General features: G+C 43.3%; 1 protein-coding gene across 6 annotated transcripts in view; it reads left to right on the forward strand.

Annotated features, from left to right (window-relative positions):
- Nucleotides 1-20,268, forward strand: part of MGAT5 (alpha-1,6-mannosylglycoprotein 6-beta-N-acetylglucosaminyltransferase) — a 387,858-nt gene that overhangs the window by 149,935 nt on the left and 217,655 nt on the right. For all 6 annotated transcript variants that reach the window (XM_006169708.3, XM_014584664.2, XM_006169709.3 and 3 more), the window contains one exon: nucleotides 13,536-13,700. In XM_006169708.3, the coding sequence (XP_006169770.1) occupies nucleotides 13,536-13,700 (165 nt within the window). The remainder of the gene's footprint in view (nucleotides 1-13,535; nucleotides 13,701-20,268) is intronic.

Raw genomic sequence — 20,268 nt, forward strand, 5'->3', positions numbered from 1 at the left:
CTTTGCCTCTTGGGGGGGGGTGTTTTTCTATGTTGGTGCACACGGAGTGCACTGGCTCGCACCTCCCAGCCACAGGCAGATCTTGAGCCCTCAGCAGGTCAGCCTCCTCTGCATCTCCCTGGCCCGTGGGGCAGGCCATGCCTCTCTGTGAAGTCGCAGGAACTGTGTCATGGTGGTGCCACTAGCCCCAGTCAATGCTGTTCTTGTTTCTGAAGTGACTTGATCTCTGTCTCTATCAGTCTGACCTCAATTCTGGTCCCCAGCGATCACCCCTTATCTGGCACAACAGGCTTGGTCCACTCCTGTTTTCCAGTGAGCAGTGCTGGAAACCTGAGGGGCGGGGACTCTCCTCCGTGCAGTCCATTCACCCCTTGTTAACCTAGCTGTGTATCACCAGTGGCTTCCCTGGGCTTTAGGACACTGCCTGGGATGAGCACAAGCAGAAGCAGCTGTGGCGTCTCGCTGCTCCTTGCCACACCCCAGCCCTCATTAACCTGTCTTCCCTGCCACCACCTGGCCCTGTCTTCACGGCTCTGTGTGCCGTTCTTTCTTGTCTTCGACCTGTTTCCTGGTTTCCTGAGCTTCTTAGGCCTAGACCTGAAGGATATGTGTTCAGGACTAGGTCTCGCCCTGCAATACTGGCACTTCAGGGACTCTCCATGTCACAGCTGGTGTATGCCAAGTGCTGCCTTGCACAAATAGTGGGCTACACTCTCAGGGATGCCGTGTTCTCTTTGGCTGCTGGGCAGGGGACAGTGGGCAGGTCACTGCTCTGGGCTTTTGGTGGCCTGAGCTGCCTGCATCTAAGATGTTGACCCCATTTAAAGCTGCCCGAAGTCACTCTGAGAGGGTAGCAGCTGCCCTGGGCTGCAGATGCAGACACCCTTGTACAGTTCAGACAAGTACCTTTACGAGTGTTTCCTTCCTCCTCTCCAGGGAAGACGACAAACAAAACAAACTTAAGTCAGATCTTATCACAGACGCATGCCTGTGAAGGGCCATTTTTGGTGGTGGTTGTTAGCTTTTTTCTTTTTGCCTCTGTTCCCACAAATATGGTCGAGGGAGTGTTTTTTTGGAGGACTGGGGCTTTTGTGGGGGTACTGTAGAAAACCACTGTCACTGAAGCAGAAATTCCCTGCCCTTGAGGGAAACACACTATTCTTAGCATGAAACTGGTAGGGAAAAAAATGAGTAGGTTTGTTGGGTGAGTCCGAGGAGGCCTGGGTTACTCTGCAGGGCCATGGCTGGTGCGATTAAAGAAAGGACTTTCTGCTTGAGGAAGCTTTTTCTTTAATTGGAACCTAAAAATGGGCCTCTTTGGGACTTGGGGCTTTTCCCAACCATCCCGTGGTGGAAATCTGGCCCACCCAGCACCCATCAAACCCAGGCCAAGTTGATGTACACCTCTGGCCTCTGAAGGAGATGGGAGAGTGTTTTAGATGGGAGAGGTGCATTCAGAACACGGCTCATTCTTCTTCCCGGCCACCTACACTTTTTTTCCCCCCCCTGCCACTCTGCAGCTTCAGTTCTGGGTTGTGTGGGATTTCAGCCTCAGGCTCAAGATGTTCCTCTCCTGACCTGGCAGCCATAGCTCTACATGAACTTTTCCTCCCTCTTCCCAATTGGGTCATAATGCTCTTTCTTTTTTCCAGAATTTTAAAATTAAGTTATAATGTTTGTACATGTTTGTAGAGGTACAATGCGATTTTCCAGGACATGAACACAATGACTAATTGGGGTTATTACTATACCCATCATCTCACCCATTTTTTAAAAAATTGTTTTATTTATTTTAATAAATAAAGATGGACAGAGTGAAAGAGAGAGAGAGAGGGAAAGTGAGAAAGCAGGCTGCCAGGTCCAGGACTTGAACCATGGTTGGCCATGTGGGAGTCTAGCGCTCTTAACCACCACACCACCTGCTGGTCCTCACCCATTTGTTTTTACTTTGTGTTGGGAACATTCAGAAGTCTCTCTTTTAGCTATGCAGAGTCAAGCCTTGCTAACACATTCTCTCTCCTGTATTTTGTAATGTGCGACATTGTTCCTTTTACCTAGCTGTAACCTTCTTTCCATTCATCGGCATCCCTGACCTCCCTCTCCCCACTCCTTCCTTGGTGTCTTGGTACATTTTCTCTCAGAACCACTTGGGCCAACCTTGAGCTGCTGCATACACCCTGTACAGCTCTATACCCTTCTCACATCTACCTTAGCCTCATCTGCTAGGATGAGGCTCTTAGGGGTAGCGCAGTGTTTTCCTGTCCCTGAGCCTTTGCATTTTCTTCCCTCCATACCACTTCCTCTTCTGTTCTCGGTTTCAGCGAAGACCGCCCAACCTTCTTCTCTGAAGACAGGCCCAAACTCATTGTCATTCTCATTTTTCATAACACTCAATCTCCTTAGCAGCATATACCAGGGATCTTCAAAAAAAAGTTTATGGAAAATGCAACTAGACAATGGTGGAATGGTGAAATACAATGCTTTTCAGGACTGACCTTTATGGGTTCTAGGTTCATGTCTGGAGACCTCCCTGAGTATGGGATTGGCTGACGCTACTGGTGGATCATGGCATCAAGACCCTGTTGGGAGTACTGTCTCCCTCCCCCCCCTTTTTGCTTTCATGGTAGAAAGAAATAAAATTAATTCATGGAAAATACACATTATGAAAAATCCAGGTATTTCAATTTTTTGCAGCCAAAATAAACTTGTAATTTCATTACTTTTTTCACAAACTATGAAATACACCTGTATGCATATATGTATGTATGCATATATTATTAGTCTTAGATTTTTGCCATAGGGTGTATGTACTCACTAGAGAAAGAAAGAGACAGAGAAAGTGAAAAATCCCCCCTTATGGATGGCCATGCTACAATCTCTTTTCCTCCATTCTCCTCTTAGGTTTTTTGGGGGATGCACACACACGTTTGGTGTGTTTTTTTTCAAGCCACTGGATCTAGGACTCAAACTGCAGAGTTGGCAGTGAGGGATCCAGCATCGTAACCTCCTTGCCATCTGCTGGCCTAAAGTTCCCTTTGTACATACTATGTGTCTGTCATCTCTCTCCCCCACTTAAAATGTGAGCCTGCAAAGAGAAGGGGCTTTTGTCTGTTGTGTTCCCCACTACAGGCCAGGGCTGAGAACATGGTGCCTGGCACACAATAAGACATGAAGGAATACAGCAGCCGCCCTCTTGGGCCTCTGTGATTCTCTGTAGGACTAAGTTGGAAGCCACAGTAATGTTTTAGAGAAGCAAGAAATGAAATGCCCTAGAGACTGTTTCCAGGAGGCTCTGAGTGGCTATTATGCAGGATCCTGACATGGTTTTGTGTATTCTAGAAGGCAGTTACAATGTTTCTATGTGGGTAGGAGAAAGGGAGTGTGTCCTTCCTCGATATGTAACTTTGTGCAAGTCACTCAGGCTTATAAAGCCTACTTCCTCTTTCATAATGTAGAGGATATAATGCCACTTTCCTTGTAGGTGCATTGTTAGGATTACAAGTGACAGAGCTTATTAAATCACTTAGATTAATAAAGTGCTTTTGTTACTAGTAGTTATTGCTAACCCTGGTCAGGATATACCTGCATCTGTTACCATGGTTGGGACCAAAAACTGTCAGTGGAGACCTGTTGTTGTTTGTACATTTGAACACAGGACTTGAGGACCCCATTTATGCAGCCCTCCTTGGTACTGATAGGATTGGGCCCCTCGGCAGACAAGGGAGGAAGTAGGCTGTAACTCCAGAGGAAACTGGCCTGCCACCACCAGCGTAAACAAGGACACGTGACCATCATCGCCATGTTCCAAGGAGAAAGTTTTGCGTTTTGTGCTTTAAGATAAGCTGGGGGTGGCTGAACCACCTTCATTCCAGCAGGGTGTTGTTGGTGGTGATGTTTCTGGTGTGGTGAGTGAGCTGAGAGGAGTGGCATGCCAAGCCACCCTCGCCCAACGGAGAAGATGTGGGCCCTGGATATGAGATTGGGGACTTTGGATGACAGTGGTTTCGTCTCAGTCCCTCTGAATCCTTGTATCTCATATAAAAATGGCTAACATTTTTGACTCCTCTTCTATAAATCTGGGTATGTGTTAGAAAAATTCAGAGACTGGCCCAAGAACTTCATTCTGAATATTTACAGATTCCATAATGCATTTGATATCAACAGGATCCGACAGGACACTTTCTCAGATTCTACTGAGAGAAAGAAAGAAAATTCCCTGAAATACTGATGATGCCCCCTGCAGCATCTGAAGAGTAACATTCACTTTTAGGTACAAGTTCGAGGTCAAAGCTTAAACCCATGCTTCTAATCCAGGAGAGAACGTGAGCCAGCAATGTTGAACATCTGAGCTTTATGAAGGTCCTTCAGTATCCTTTTGTCTCCAGGGTCCCGTTCCTGTGACACTTGCAATGTGAGAGGCACATTTGTAAATTCACCTGCAGGCCAGTTACCTGCCATGTGGCTTTTAAGTTCCAGGGAGATGAGGCTAGCATGTGGTGTAGTGGTCAAGGCGCTGGACTCCTACCAACCGTGGTTTGAGTACTGGACCTGACAGCGTGAAAACTCATGCCAGACATGTGTATATACACAAGCCCAAAATTCTAAGAGGAGAGTGGAGAAGGGATGGCAGCATGGCCATCCTCACCCCTGCCCCCCTGAAAGGGTGATTTCTTGCTTTCCCTGTCTCTCCAGTGAGCTCATGTGCCCTATAGCAAAAATCTCTTTGAAAGAAAGAAAGTTAGTTAGTTCGTTCGTTCGTTCCACTAGGTGAGGCAGTGAGGGTCAGTGAGATGTTTTTGGTGTGTGTTGTCTTACCTGATGGGATGCTTCGTTGTACCATATGTATGTTTAAAATTGCATTTAATGCCATTGTTACTTTGAAAGTAAACATGAATTTTCATATCTTCAGAATGTTCACAGGAATTGCATACTAAAAAGGCACAAAAATAAAATCTTACTTTAGCTCATTTTTTTCTCAAACTTTAAAGAAATTTCCTCGTATAAAGAAGAGCTCAGGGAAAAGAAATGTAATACACTGTAAAGATATATGTGATTAAATGTAATGTAAAAATTATGATAATTAAATTTTTTTAAAAAGTTAAAAAAAAAGAGTTCAGTAAAAAATACTTCATACCTTATACCCAGATTTTAACCACTGATAAATTTGATTTCCTTACATTTCTCTTTTAGTGCGGACATGTTAAGTATGTGTATAAATATACACACATGTAGGTATCTACGCAGTCCTCGAAGTTCATGGGAAATACATATAAAAAATTGTGCGTGATTTCAAAATTTATTTGGCACCAAAATAAACCCATACGTTAGTTGTTTTTTTTTCCCCCCTAAGAGCTTTTGGAAGTATCCTTGTATATGCACTTATTAAAAAATTGGGATCAATATTTTATATACAACTTTTAAATTCATCTTTGTTGAATTTTTTTTTTAAGAGATTTTCACTGTAGGGCGCGTGCGCTCGCCAGACAGACAGAGAGAGACATAGAGACAGAAAGCGAGAAATCACCCCCCACGGGGGATGGTCACGCCGCAATCCCTTCTCCTCCATTCTCCTCTCGGGATCTTGGGCACGCATGCACACGCGCCCGGTGTGAGTTTTAAGCCACCGGGTCCGGGACACGAACCGCGGTCGACTACGTGGGAGTCCAGCGACATAGCCATTACACTAACTGCTGGTTCCCTTTGTTGAATTTTTTTATGCCACTAGGTAATTTTTTTTAAAGTTTCTTTGTTTTCTATGGGAGAGTGAGGAAGTACCCTTAGTATGTTCTTGCCATGATCTTCCCACCAGCCTTTTAGCCAGCTAGGATCTTACACCCTCGGGGCGTGTTCAAGTCTAACTAGGTCCTAACCCTTCCCGTCGGGCTCTGGTATTAGCAGCTCCCTACTGACTGTGCCACCATGCCTAGATCGCTCTTAGGTATTTTTGATGGCTTCACACTTTTCGTTTTGTATACATCCCTTCAATTCCTATTTATTCAACTCCTGATAATAATAGCTAGTGGCAATAAATACAGATGATCAACCATTCATGGTCTCTGCCCTCCACAAGTTTACAATCTAGTGATTTATTCTGTCTTATGAATGGATGACATCATGTAACTTAATCTTTTTGTTTGGTGTTTGGGCAGTTTCCAGTTCTTATCTATAATAAATAACACTACACTATTCTCTTTTATAAATAGCGCTGCTTTGAATGTCCTTGTACATAATGAATGAACTATATTTATGGTCTTCGCCATAACCATATTATCCTTCTGTGGAAAGGTCACTTTAAAATTAATTTAAAAATTTATAACTGATGAAACTTGACGTTCCTGGCAGTCAGTGGAAGAAGAGGTTGAGGTTAATTCTTTTTTCATTAGCACCTTCCTTTCTCATTAGCGCTCTGTCTTCGCTGGTTCCTCCAGAGCAGCAAGCGAAGCTGTTTGGTGGCTCTGTTTTCATGTTTTGCCTCTTGGGGTAGCCATGGTGAAAAAGGATATGAGTTAGAAGCAAGCGCAGATATAAATTATGTTTGGCAGCTCGGTTATGTGTGCTAACATATTGTTCAGTTGGTGCTGTGCCGTGGCATCATGGCGGCCACACCTGCTAAGCAGACCTCAGCCTTCTTTGGCTGTGCTCAGAGTCCTTGACAGGTGGGTGCTGCAGGTTCTGATGTAGTGCATTGAAGATGGGACCTGTTAGGTGAGTGCACAGGTCAGTCTGGTGTACAGTGGCCTGAGATGCACTACTAGAGAAGCTTGACCCAGGACGAATAGGGTGGGGCCCCATTCATGGACCCATGCATGGGTCCCAAGAATGGCCTTTCTTGATAATTCCTCACATATTGATGGATTTGATAATCTAGGAAGCCAGTGTTGACCACTCTGTCTCATGGCTGTAGATCATACCTTTCTACATGGCCCCTTCCCTTGGATTTCATATATGGAGGAAAGCATGGCTGGTGGTGTTACATTCTTGGCTGTTCTATTCAGGGATGTGTCAACACCTTCCAGTATCTTTAACCCCCTTCTTCTTAAGTTTCCTTCTTTTTTACCATGAGAAAGAAAAGAGACAGGTATCCCCAACAGCAACCTCATGCTGAAGTATATTCCCAGTTTCAGCCAGCCCAAGTGACAGGCACTTGTGTGCTCAGTGTGTTTGGGAGGTTCCCAACTCGGGACCTGTCCCATGTGGGCCTAGTTGAGTTATCAGTGTGTCACTGTCTGGCCCCTCTAGCCCCTTTGCACCCCTAATGCCATGGCTTCCTAGTAATGAAAACTTCCCAAAGCTGCCAGAATACCTATTCTAATGCAGTTTAATCGATCTCACCATTTATCAAAGAACTTCCAGCATGATCCAAACCAAAGCTTACTTTCCCCAGAGAGACATTTAACCACTTTGATCTCATCTTTATCGTGTACAGTAAGTTTTAGAAACACAGAATTGCAGTAGTGTTGGGATTAAATTTTTATTGCGAGGGCTTTGAAGCACAAACAAAATTTTAAAGCTCATTAGTAATTGGAAATTGTGAGACTAGTGAGGACACATCTTACTGTTATAACAACTGTAAAACACAATAATATAAAAATGTTATCCTAGAATTTGGAGAATGTTTTCATCCTATTTTCTTATTAAATTCTGTAGAAAATATCCTTTGATATACTATCTTACTGGATAAATGGATTATCACTAAGACTAAAACAAAAATATTCCAGTGTTATTTTAAGATCACAGTAAAACTGTTAACTGTTTTTACAGTTAAACTTTGCAGAACTAACTAAGATACGAAGGTAAAAAATAATTTCTTCGCTGGAAAGCTATCTTTTAGCCTTATTTGGGCAATGACTATTTTTTTGTTTTATTCACTATTTGCTTATATGACACATTTATTGAATACTCTAAGGGAACTTCAGAATCCTTATGGGAAGTAGAATTAAAGTACGAGTTTCTCTTGTTGCAGAAAATGTAGAATCCATACTTAGTTTTTTCATAATGCACATTTCCATATGCTTTCTGAAGAGCACTGTTGTGTTCCAGGGACTGTGATTAGTTTTAAAGATACACAGATCAACTTGGCATCCTCTTTGTCTTGAGTATCTTACTGACAGTTATCTTTTTTAAAAAAATAATTTTTATTTATTTACATTTAATCACCGTTCATCTTTACCATGCACAATATCGTTTTTCCCAGCATGAATACAGTGCCTATAAGTCAAGTCAAAATGTACCCTATACATTACTATCAGCAGATAACTTTGCATTTTTCTGTCTATTAAATGTGTTCTTTGTTTTTTCCCTGATCCCTCCCTCTCACTCACTGTTATTCACCCCTACTACCCCCACCTCCCCACACTATCTCTGGTATCTACAGGTGCCCTCCCTGGAATTATCTTGTATTGCACTGCTTTGAAATAGTCACCCAAACCCACTTATATTGAAAATGAATTCTTATTTTTCTTTCATATTGGAAGAATAAACATGCTTCCCCAGATAAGTCTGGGTGGATCTAAGGTGTTAGGCAGCCTTGTATTCCGTTTTCATTTTAAGGCAGAAGATATGGAAAAGCAGATTCTTAATTATTTAAGTCTTAGATCACTTGATTTCTCTGATAGTCTCCAATTCAACATCAGCTGACTGATGTGAAGTGACATTGGGTCAGGGAGGAGGAGCTGTTACAGGACAGTGGCTTCGAAGAGGCTCCAGGATAGTTGGGATGTGATTTAACCAGAGCCTATGGCAGAATTCTAGAGGTTAACCCCTGATAAGGAGATTTATAAGAAGTACAAGTCTGAGCTGCTTGCTGGGAAACGGGTCCATGGTGGTTTTTATTTAATTATTATTTCCAAAAAGGTTATTTTTCAAAGTCAAATGGTAGAAGATTGGAAGAGAAAATTATAGTAACAACCAACAAAATTGACTAGGGTTGACATAAAGAGCTTATATTTTACTCCTGATAAACTTCACCATATGTGATCTTTACTGAATTAAATTTTTTTTGAGAGATTTTTGCTATAGGGCATGTGCACTTGCCAGAAAGACAGAGACAGAAAGCAAGAAGTCACCTCCCAGGGGGGATAGCCAGACTGCAATCCTTTCTCCATTCTCTTCTCGGGATCTTGAGCATGCATGCACGTGCGCCTGGCATGATTTAAGCCACCAGGTCCAGGACTCAAAACTGAAGTCTACTACATGGGAGTCCAGCGACATAGCCATTACACTAATTGTTGGTCCCAGAAAAAAATCTTTTTTTTTTTTTTTTTTTTTTTACATGCAATCACTGAAATTTTTTACAACATTGAAAATGCTAACATGTTTTAAAGAGGTAGTGTAAAGGGGCCGGCAAGTGGTGTGGTGGGGTTAAAGCACTGGACTTCCTACATGGCTGACTGCGGTCGAGTCTTGGACCTGGTGGCTTTCTTTCTCACTTCCCTTCTCTTCTCTCTCTCTCTCTCTCTCTCTCTCTCTCTCTCTGTTTGTCTCTCCCTGGTCAAATGAAAATATAAAAAAGAAAGAGGCAGTGTAGCGTGGTGGGTAAGAATCATTACCGTGGAACTTCTGGGTTTGAATCTTGGGTCTAAAATCACCTGGGGCGAGTAACTGCCTTTCTGTGCTATAGTTTACTTATCTGTGAATGGGGATGGAAACAAGGACACATTGGTCCTATTGTCTTGATATGATTACATCAGTCAACCTGTGTGAAGTGCTTAGGACAGTGACTGGCACATAAAAAGAGTGGAATAAATGATGACGGCAGTCAGGATGGCGAGTATCAACATTCCTCCTATTCATCAGGAATTCCCTTATTCACACCACATCAGAGTCATAGAAGGTCACTCTGTCCAGTAGTGTCAGTAGGTTTCTGGCAGACTATAATTTCAGAAATGAGGGAAAATGTCTTCTTAATTGTAAATGTGACAATCTTGTATCTTACCTAGGGTATGTTTCACCAGTGACTTACCAGTAACTGTGTGGTAGGGCGGGGATAGGGGAGGGACGCTGCCCTGCTGTCCTGTTACCTGTTAACATGGTTCCAAACACTAACAGCTCTTGAGAGCCCATTGGTGTTGACTGATCTTTTCTTACCTCTTGTACTGGAGGAGACTCCCCATTGCTTCTCCCATTGCTTTTTCATTAGCGCCCCTAGTGGGTGGGGCTGGCACATGCCATAAACTCACTGAGGTCTTCTCACCTTGTGTGAATTGGGACCAGCATAATGGCTATGTCACTGAACTCCCATGTAGCTGATAGTGGTTTGAGTCCCAGGCCCGATGACTTAAACTCACGTGGGCCCGTGTACATGTGTCCCCAGGATCCCGAGAGGAGAGTAGAGGAGAAGGAATTGTGGCGTGGCCATCCCCCTGGGGGATGATTTCTTGCTTTCTGTCTCTGTCTTTCTGGCGAGCACATGCACCCTATAGCAAAAACCTCCCCCCCACACTCCGAAAAAAGAGGAGAGATTTGGCAATGTCTGGAGACATTTTTGGTTGTAACAGAAGAGAAATTGCTGATGTTATTTTGTGGAGAGTGCCAGGGATGCAAACAGCCTGTGATGCACAGGAGGGGCCCCCCACAACAGAGAAGTATCTGGCTCAAAATGTGACTAGTCTTGAGGCTGAGAGACCCTGGGGTAGGGCCAGATATTCTGCTTCTGGCTAGCTACAGCTGCCCGTAAAAGTTGAATGCAATTTTAACACAGTGGCTAGTTGGCTGGTGACAGAGGCTCCAGGCAGAGTGTCTGAAGATGGGGCAGCCGTATTCTCTGAGAAGTGTTTCTTCATTCTGAACATTGCTACCTTGCAGCTTGATTTTGTGCCCCCGCATGGCTGGCCTCTGGCAGTTTTCAGAACTCTGGAGAACTGGTGATAGAGCAGAGTGGGTGGCCGCCTCCCACTGTCCATGCCAGCTAATGACATGGCTTTGACAGACTGAGTCATACTGACTCCAGAGGAGGGTGAGCTCATCATAGCCCAGCAGATAAAGCCAGAAAACTTTGCATCACCTGAGGACAGATTGCTTCAGGAAGCATTTTCTAGAGAAAAGTTTTCTTGTATTTTTTAATTTACTGACAGTTACACAGTGCTGATTATGTGTGAGGCAGTGTTCAAAACATTTTATAAATATTAGTTCACAAAGTCTTCATAATAACCCTAATGAAGCTTTTTCTCATATCACTCTTTCGCACGTAAAGGAATAGAAATTGGAGAGTCGGGACTCAGACCCAGGAAGTTTGGCTGCAAAGTTCAGGCCCTTAACAACTGAACTTCACATTTGGTTTCCTTTTTCCACCCAGGTTGTTGTTATGACTGGCCCTAGTGAGGCATCAGGCACTCGGTAAACCTGAACCAAGCTCTCATTCTGATTTATTAGCTTTGTAACCACCAGCATGTTACCTAATGTCTGCGAACTTCAGTTGTTTAATTTGTAAAATGGGTTGAGACCTACCCGGTGGGGATGTGCCCATGATGAAGTGGAATATCTTATATATATGTGTGGCATATGACAGGCATTCAGGAAACATGAGTTCCTGTCCACCATTTGTATTACAATCAATAGTTTTTTTTAACTCTGTTGCTCCAGTGCTGTGGCTAAGTTGTATACATTTTGTACTTTTTTTTATGAGATAGCTAGCTGTGGTTACAAAAAGGGACATAAGAGGATCTCAGGAAAATGAAGCTTATTATCCTCACAACTTGTAGCGACAGGAGAGAGAGCACCCAGGGCCACATTGGGAAGACACCTGAGTGTTCAGGGTAAAGGTAAGAGTGAGGGCAGGATTTAGGCTCAACTCTTTAATAGCTTCCATAGAAAAGGGGGAAGAGTTTAGGATTGGCTGGTGTGAATAATTTCAGGAAGTTTAAGACTCTAGAGGTGGTTTCTAGTTGCCTGGTCCTGTGATTCTGAAGGCAGAGGAGCATCGTTTCCTGTGATTCTTGGAACAGGCGGATGGGGCGCAGCTCTGGGCTGGTGCATGTGCAGATCAGAAATAGGATCCAGGGGCGGGACCCTTTGTTGTCTTTAACAATTGACTAGCTCCCAGAGGGGCAGTCTCTCTTTAACTAGAAAGGGTTTCAAAATGTCCAAACATCATCATATATCGAAAATATACAGATGTTTACAATACATGCTGAAGAGCAAAGAGTGGAACTGGTCAGGCATTTGTGAGGATGAACAAATGAACAAGCTGTTACCGATCTTAATGGTGAAGAACTCTCAGGTTTGTCATTAAGGGAAGATTATGGCCAGTCCAGACTTTCAGGATAAAAAGAATCAGACTCTCAGGATGAAAATGTGCGTTTGTTTCTATTTGTGGATTTTTATCCATTCAAGCGATACTGTCTATAAAACACTTAGAACAACAACTCCCATGCCTCTGTTCTTAGGAGTTTCTCTCTTCATGTGGCAAGATGGGACTACTGCACTGCAACCTCGCTGAGCAGCCTTGGCTGTGGTCTGGGCTGGTGTGTGCGTGTGTGATTCCTGGCCAGATCAGAGTGCTCGCTCAGAGGCGAGTTTGCTCTGCTCCCAACAGAATGGAAGGTGGCAACTTCTCATCTGTCCTAACTCAGGACTTTCCTGCATACGCCTGCCATCCTGTGCACTTCTCCCCTGGTCACTCCTGATTCATAACTGGGTCTAGATCCTGTCCACGTGATGGCTGTCCTGTTGCCCATCTGCCTTTCCAATACATCCAAGTCTGTATGTCTGTCTTTGATCATGAGTTTCTAGGCATGACAGTCAGAATTTGTCTCTCTCTCTGTGAAGTCTCTTGTGTACAGACTTAGTCAGCCCTTGTGTGGGGCAAAGACTGCTCCTCATTTATCTAGAGGGACATGCGATAATGTATAGTCAGTTGTGTAAGAAAGGGAAGTCGCCGCTTACATGTAAGCACCATGGCAGAATATCCCCAGTATCTAGAATGATGGCTGGCACGTAGTAGTTGTTGAGTAAGTATGTGTGAACAAATGAATGATTCCAGCTTTGATCTAAAGGATTTTACTAAATCTGATTATTGTCAACTCAGTTATCTAGCATACCTGGAAGTCTGGAACCGTGACATTTATTAGGTGTCACTAAATGGAACCAATAGAAATAAACACTTTTCAGAATAATTGGGACATGCTGTGATGCACGATACTAAAAATTACAATGAACTTGATCCCAAAGTCACTTTGGGACTTTGCTATACCTTTGGGTTGTCATTTTGTGTGTCAGTAACCACAGTGCTGAAAGGAGGAGGAATTCAGTACAGTGAGGGGTGTGGTAGTGTGCTAAGTGACAAAGAGCTTCTGTCAACTTAGACACTGGAAATAATCTTGTCATGCCACTCATGGCCAAATGTGCATTCTACAATAGACTGAATGTTTAGCAGGATCTGGGCCAGTGGAAGATGGCCCCTGTCATTCTTAAAATGATTTGTTAGGACAGGTCTTTTGTGCCACTTCAGGAACTTTTGAGAAATGTTCTATGTGTTAGAGTCAGACAGATACGCAGAGGCCAAAGGATTTTTAAATGATCTACATTTTCTTTTACAGACCTGAAGAAAACTCTTGCTGTCCTGTTGGATAATATTTTGCAGCGCATTGGCAAGTTGGAGTCAAAGGTGGACAATCTTGTTATCAACGGCACAGGAACAAACTCTACCAACTCCACCACAGCTGTTCCTAGCTTGGTAGCACTTGAGAAAATTAATGTGGCAGGTAAGGATGGCAACTCTGTGCCCTGGCATGGAGTCAAATCCTGCTTTGAACTAGGAAAAGAATAAAGGGACACAGTGGTTCTTATCACTGGTATAGTATACACATCATAAACTTGGTGTGTCCATTGTAAAAATAAGTTTAAATTTATTTTTGAATACCAGATGTTAAAGTGCCTTTTTAGTCTCATCGTGATATCTAATAGCTGGTGGTTTCTGTGACACATTTGCATAGACTGAGGCCCTAGAATTCACTTCTAACAAGGACATTCATAGCCTGGATAAGATGAATAAATATAGACGTTATTTGAGAAGCTTATGTCATTTTGAGTTTCTTGTACTTCCCCATTCATATCAGAAAATTTAAGGAGCCTGTTGCACATAGTAGTAGATTCTCATCTCCTTGTGGATAAGAAGAGCCACTGTTGCAGAAAATGCCTTCTTGTTACATGTGAAGAAATAGAAATTCTTGAAATGACGTTTAGGAAATAAATGGCCCTGATTAACTCTGTCTAGATTCCTGCACACCATCCTGTAATTTATGCTGGGATGCATTTTGTCTGACCTCTTCTTGGAACTGGAATCTTGGAAGGAAGAAGGGAAATGGCTTAAAGATAAAACCTGAATCATATGAGCATGTTATTGTCCACAGCTGACAGTGGAACCCTCCCCTACTGTCATCACACTGTCTTGGGGTCAGCCCCTGGATCTTTCTACTTGATAGAGATACCCTTGTTAGGGTGACCACTGCTTCCTAAGGACTGAGGACAAAGCAAGGCGTCTGAAGATGAGGTTTAGGTGCTTTGGGTGAATGGTGAACATGCCCCCTGTACTTCTGGTAGGGGGAATCCAAACCCTGGTTAATGGATAAAGTAAATAGCTGGGTTACTTTTAAAGCTTTTTTGGGGAGTGGGAGGGCAGAGGGCATGTGCACTTACTGGAGAAAGACAGTGACAGAAAAAATGAGAAAGCACCCCCTATGGGGAATGATCACACCACCATCCCTTCTCCTCCACTCTTCCTTTTTTTTTCAGGATTTTGGGCATGTATGCACACATGCCTGGCCTGTTTCTCAACCTGCTGGGTCTAGAACTTGAATTGTGCAGCTGGGCATGAGAAATCCAGCCACTTTAACCATCACACCATGAACTTGACCCACCTTTGAAGTTCTGAAAATCAAATTTCACCCACTTTTTAACTTGTTTCTTCCTCTCTTCCTCTTTCTTAAAAAATTCACAGAATTAAGCAGAACGGATTCTTTTCCTTTCCCACCTTCCAGTGTCAAAACAGGCAATTGTTACACTTTATGCAAGCTGATTGTATTACCTTTTGGTTGTATTCTTTGCCCTCCGGCAAGTTTTAAATTGCAAAATGGATTTCAAAATATTCCAAGTATCTAACCAAAAAAAAGTATTAAAAATAACTTTTAATTACAACACAGAGACAGTGTCATCTAGGCCATAAATCCTGTCTTCCCTACAGCTTCCAACAGCTTCTGTAATTAGACAAGAAAACCTCCCACTGTGTTGAGCTGCTTATTAATAAATGGAAGCCATGCCTCTCCACTCTCTACTCCCCCACCCTGTCCCCAGTAGAGGATGCTGCAGGGAAGGTCCTATTTGAGGTCATCACAGTTCAGAGTTACTGCATTTCCAGAGGTGAGGAAGGGGATTCTGTCTTTAACTTTGTTGCCCCTCTTGCCTCTGCCCTTAGCTTACTTGTGTCCATGATCATTCTCTTCCCTAATATGGTACCTTGTTGCCTCTGACTGTCCTGTTTGTGTGCCAGGCTCACAGAGGAGAGTCTTAGCAGCCTGGGCTCCAAGTCCATGGGTAGACCTCTGGGAATGTAACAGGAGGGAGCGGTGACCACTTCTTTCCAATGGGATCCTGGTGCTGTGTATTGAGCTACTAGAGTTTACTCAGTTAACAAATAGCTCTTCAGTATGTTTTCAGAGCCATTAGGAAAATAACATGCAACCATTCACTAAGACTGGCCACTCTTCCTGACCATCCTAGGTACGTGATTTTACTTAATCTTAGTATCTACAAGAAGTAAGTGGTCTCATGGGTTTTATTGAGTGCAGGTACTTGGAGTAGGGCAGCCATTGATACTGACCTTCCCAGAGCTCAGCTTAAGGCCACTAGCACCCTGGTGAGAAGAAGTTCTGAGGATTTGCTCCTTCTGTCCTAGTTCCATCTGGAAATCATTCAAGGGGATGAATGTGCAAAAAGGTGCTACTGTTTTCCAATGTCCCTAGAGAAGGCGAGCAAAGAGTTTCCTGGGTTATTTAATACCCTGATTGAGGGAGTTCTCTATATCTCACTGTCTGCCCCTTTCCTGGCCCTTGTAAAAGCTGGCCCCTCTGTGTGAGCATGCAGATGTGTTTCTGTCTTTGTGTTCACTCAAGTGGGTATTGATGTGCCAGTGCCCTCCTTCACTTCTCCCAGATGTTGGAGGGTCCTTTATATCTTGTCAGTTTGTTTTTGTTTTTGTTTTTGTTTTTTTAACTATTTGCCAACTCTGTAGATCAGGGTCCCAGAAAGAGGATGAAGACTTGAGTCAATATTCCTTGCTTTTTGAAGTGTTGTGTTAGAGGATGTGTATGCTCACCAGAGAGAGAAGGAGAGGGAGAAAGGACCCAGCAGTGAGGCATGGTCAAAGCATAATCCCTTCTCCTCCTTTTCTTCATCTCATTGGGATCATGGACACTGATGTGCATGTACCCAGCATGTTTTCAAGCCACCTGGGCTAGGGTTCAAACTGTAGTCAGCCATGTGGGATCCAACTCCCTTAACCATAGGCCGTAGAGCTAGCCCAACAGTCCTTACTCTTGAGCAATCTCTCATTACTAATCTATCCTCTCTTCATCTGTGTCTGTGCTGTCAGTCCTCAGACCCATCTAGTTATCTCCAGAATGGCTCTCAAGCTAGGCGAAAGTTCATTTTTATGGGGTTCCAATCCTAGCGAAGGGAAGTTTTTCTTTCTCCCTTCTTGCATTAAGACATGTGGTAATTGCTCAGAAATGCTCTCCCTGGTGTGTCTTTACTGCTTCCTCTGGTGTCTTATTGCTCACTGATGTTTCTGATTGCTTACTGTTGTGTCTTATTGCTTGCTGATATATTTTCTGGTTGGCTATAAACTGCCTCATAGCAGAAGTTTAAGTTCCTTAAATTTATTTTCTTTGAAGGGACAGCTCGTGTGTGCGTGCGTGTGTGTATGTGTTCCCTGTTCCTTCCTCTGTTGAGCTGTGTTCTATGTGACTTTTCCAAAATAACTTTTCTCCCCCTACATTTATCACTCTTGGGCTTTTCTCAATACGAAAGTGAATATGCCTCTAGAGAAACTTAAGCATAAATGAACTTTATTAAAATAGAGAATCACATTGAACTGCATTCTGAGCTGTTTATCTTGTTGGAAAGGAAGGGGAATCCAAGCACTGAAAAAGCAGAATTTTGAAAATCTCCACCCTTCCACCAATCACACATTACATTAATTTTCCAGATTTACTCCCCAAGGGGGTTTGAATGCTTCCTTGCCAAACATACCTAATTTCAGGATGATACTTTGGTTTTTGGAAAGACCCAGTCTTCTTTTATCTAGTTTTGTGATCTTGGACAACAAAGTGGAGTGAACGCAAGCTGGCCTGCTGTTCTTTGCCATGCACCTGATGGGGAAGAAGGTAAGAGTCTAGGTAGCTGACAATGGAAATCCCTTCTGAGGACCAGGACAGTGTCTGATTCATCTTTGTTCTGCCCATAGTGTCATGGTCAAAGCCCTACTTGTTAAAAGCACTCAAATACTGTTCCCAGGGTTTGGATTATACCAAAGGAGACAACATTTGGTTTTACCACCATGAGGCATTTTTCCTGATAGTTTCTCATCTCCATTTCTATTTATGGGATTTGCTTGGGAATGGAACTTGGTATCCCATTTCTCTTTCGGAGCTCAGCAGATACCGCCTAAGAAGTGGAATTCCCATTTTGTTGGTCACGACTGTGCTTCACATGGGCATTTCTGTCCTGTAGAGCCTTCATAGAATGTGATGGTTGCAACTCCAGAGTGTAATGTCTGGGAGGACAGGGACCTTGTGTAGCTCTTTACAGAGGAGTGTGTGTGTGTGGGGGGGGGGTGTATTGATATTCTCAATAACTGGATATCATTCAACATCAGCTGAGTAACTAGCCAGAGTAGACAGTTTGCTGAAACCCAGAATGTATGGTAATATCTGCTTTATGTTGTGACCGTTTAGAATTGCAAGGTCAGTTGGGAAACAATCACAAATTGGAGGCACAGGCGCAAGGCAGGTGACTGTTTTCAAGTACTTATTTTTAGCTAAAACATTAGTCAGCCTTGTAGTTCTTAAAAGTCAGTTGCAACATGCAAAATGTATTCCTGCTTTTGGAGTTGAAATAAAATTTATTTGAACTTGGATGCTGTTCTTACCAAAAACAATCATATTATTCTTACCATTTGAAAATTGAAAATGAATAATGTCCCCACTGAGATCCAGGGCTTGTACTTGGCAGTACAATTTCCCCCCTTTGTGCTGCTAATGGACCTTGAAATTAAGTTACACCTGTGTGGTTCCCTTGTTTGTGCTCCTGTGTTGTGAGTTGGGTTGAAGTTACTTGAAGTGTCTCAGCTCCCAGCCCAGGGAGTGACTCAGCAAGTCAGTCCTGGCCAGTCAGTGGGACCCCGGATGCTGCAAAAGGACAGGAGAAAGAGAGGATTGCAGGATGCTTTCCTATTAATTTGTCAAGAAACACATCTGTTTCATCTATCTACCTGTCACTTTCTGTTTCTGTTTCTTTGCAAAGGCAGCATGACATTTTTGGATACTTGTCACAAGCTATTCTTTTGGCTTCTTTGCAGAAAATGCTTGTTATTGTTGGTGTGGTTTTGACTGTGTGTGGTGAAGGGCATTTTGATTTTTATCACTATGAAAAATGGAGCTCAGGCCAAGGGATGCATCAAGGCTATGCATCAATAGCAGTGACTCGCCACTGTGGGTGATTTGCCCCTCAGGAGATAGTTGGAAATGTATGGAGACATTTTTGGTTCTTGCAACCAGGGAAGTGCTATTTACATGTAATAGATAGAGGCCAGGGATGCTGCTAAGCATACTGCATGCAACATACAGGATAGTCCCCACAATAGAAAATCACCTTGCCCCAAACATCAGTGATACTGAGGCTGAGAAACGCTGAGCTACGAGGTATTGCTGGAATCTGGCACCGCCAGGCATTTCTACTTAAAATCAGTGTAGAAAGATGCCCCGAGACAGACACTGACATTTCCTGATTAGCCAGCTCAGACCTAAGAAGTCTTTCTCTTTCTCTCTAGAACACGTGTTTGCAAGTTCCCTAAACCCTGGTAGCATTGCAACTGGTCTTCAAGGCCTCTAAGGATGGGTTTTATGAACTCCCTGGAGACTATTTTGGGGTACTGACCTTAAGCAACTTCATTCTTGGCTAAAACCACTGCATTTTGGCAATGCATATTTTACTCCTGCTTATATAGAAGGTAATTATTTCTTTTCACAAAGGAGCCACTAATTCTAACTAATAATGGCACAATGTAGTCCACGTGAGTGGATTTAAATTACAGAATGTTTAGAAGAAATACCATTTTATTACTTTTAGGCAGACTATATCATTGTCAGGATATAGGAGAGTAAAGTAGGTACGTTAAGGATAAGAAGACAGGTCCCCAAAGAACTACCTTACAGCATAGAATGCCCCATGAGAGTACACAGAGCAATATGAAAGGGAGATGAGGTAGAAAGCTTAGGTTGGGAGATCCGTGACGTTTTCACGGTAAAATTAAGGAGTTTCTGTTTAGTTCTCTAGGCAGTGGCAGCAGATAAGAGGTTTAGGCAGGAAGATTAATACATGAGGTCCATATTTTGGGGGAAAAATTAATGGCCCTGGGGAAGTGAGATGCGTGTAAAGGGTGCTAGCCACGTGGGAGGGTTCAGTTAGGGAGGAGGAGTCCTCACCACAAATGCATGACCCAGAGGGAAAAGGCAGGTTTGAGACCCATCGTGGGATACTGGCATGACGTGGACCATGAGAGAGGGAGTGGGAGTGGGAGAAGTCATCACAGTGATTCCCCAAGGTATAGCCTGAAGGGTGACCGGGTGGCTCATTATGGAGGAAACAACCCAACTAAGAGATGAGGTTTGGGGTAACCTTGTGTTAATGTGGATTTAAGAGGTGTTGAGTACTTTGCCCGAAGTCATTTGTTTGGAAATACCAGTTTAATGGCAGTTGAACCCAGTTCTAATGCTTAAATGAGGGGTAACGAAAGCCTGCCTGGCTCAGATCTTGGCTCTACTTCATGGCTGTGTGACTTTGCACAAGTTTCTTAACTTTTGATTGTCGAATTTCTTTCCATAAAATGGGTGAAACACTAGTAGTGGCCATGTCATCGGACTATTGGGAGAATTGAGTGAGGTAAGTGAAGTAACCTAGAAACATGCTAGGCACAAATCAGTACTATGTGAGCACTTGGGAATTACAGTTAAAAGGTTACCTTGTAGGAACAGTGACTCAGAATGGGACAGTGCA

Source organism: Tupaia chinensis, unplaced genomic scaffold (genome assembly GCF_000334495.1).
Source record: "Tupaia chinensis unplaced genomic scaffold, TupChi_1.0 Scaffold147433_1, whole genome shotgun sequence".
NCBI lineage: Eukaryota > Metazoa > Chordata > Mammalia > Scandentia > Tupaiidae > Tupaia > Tupaia belangeri.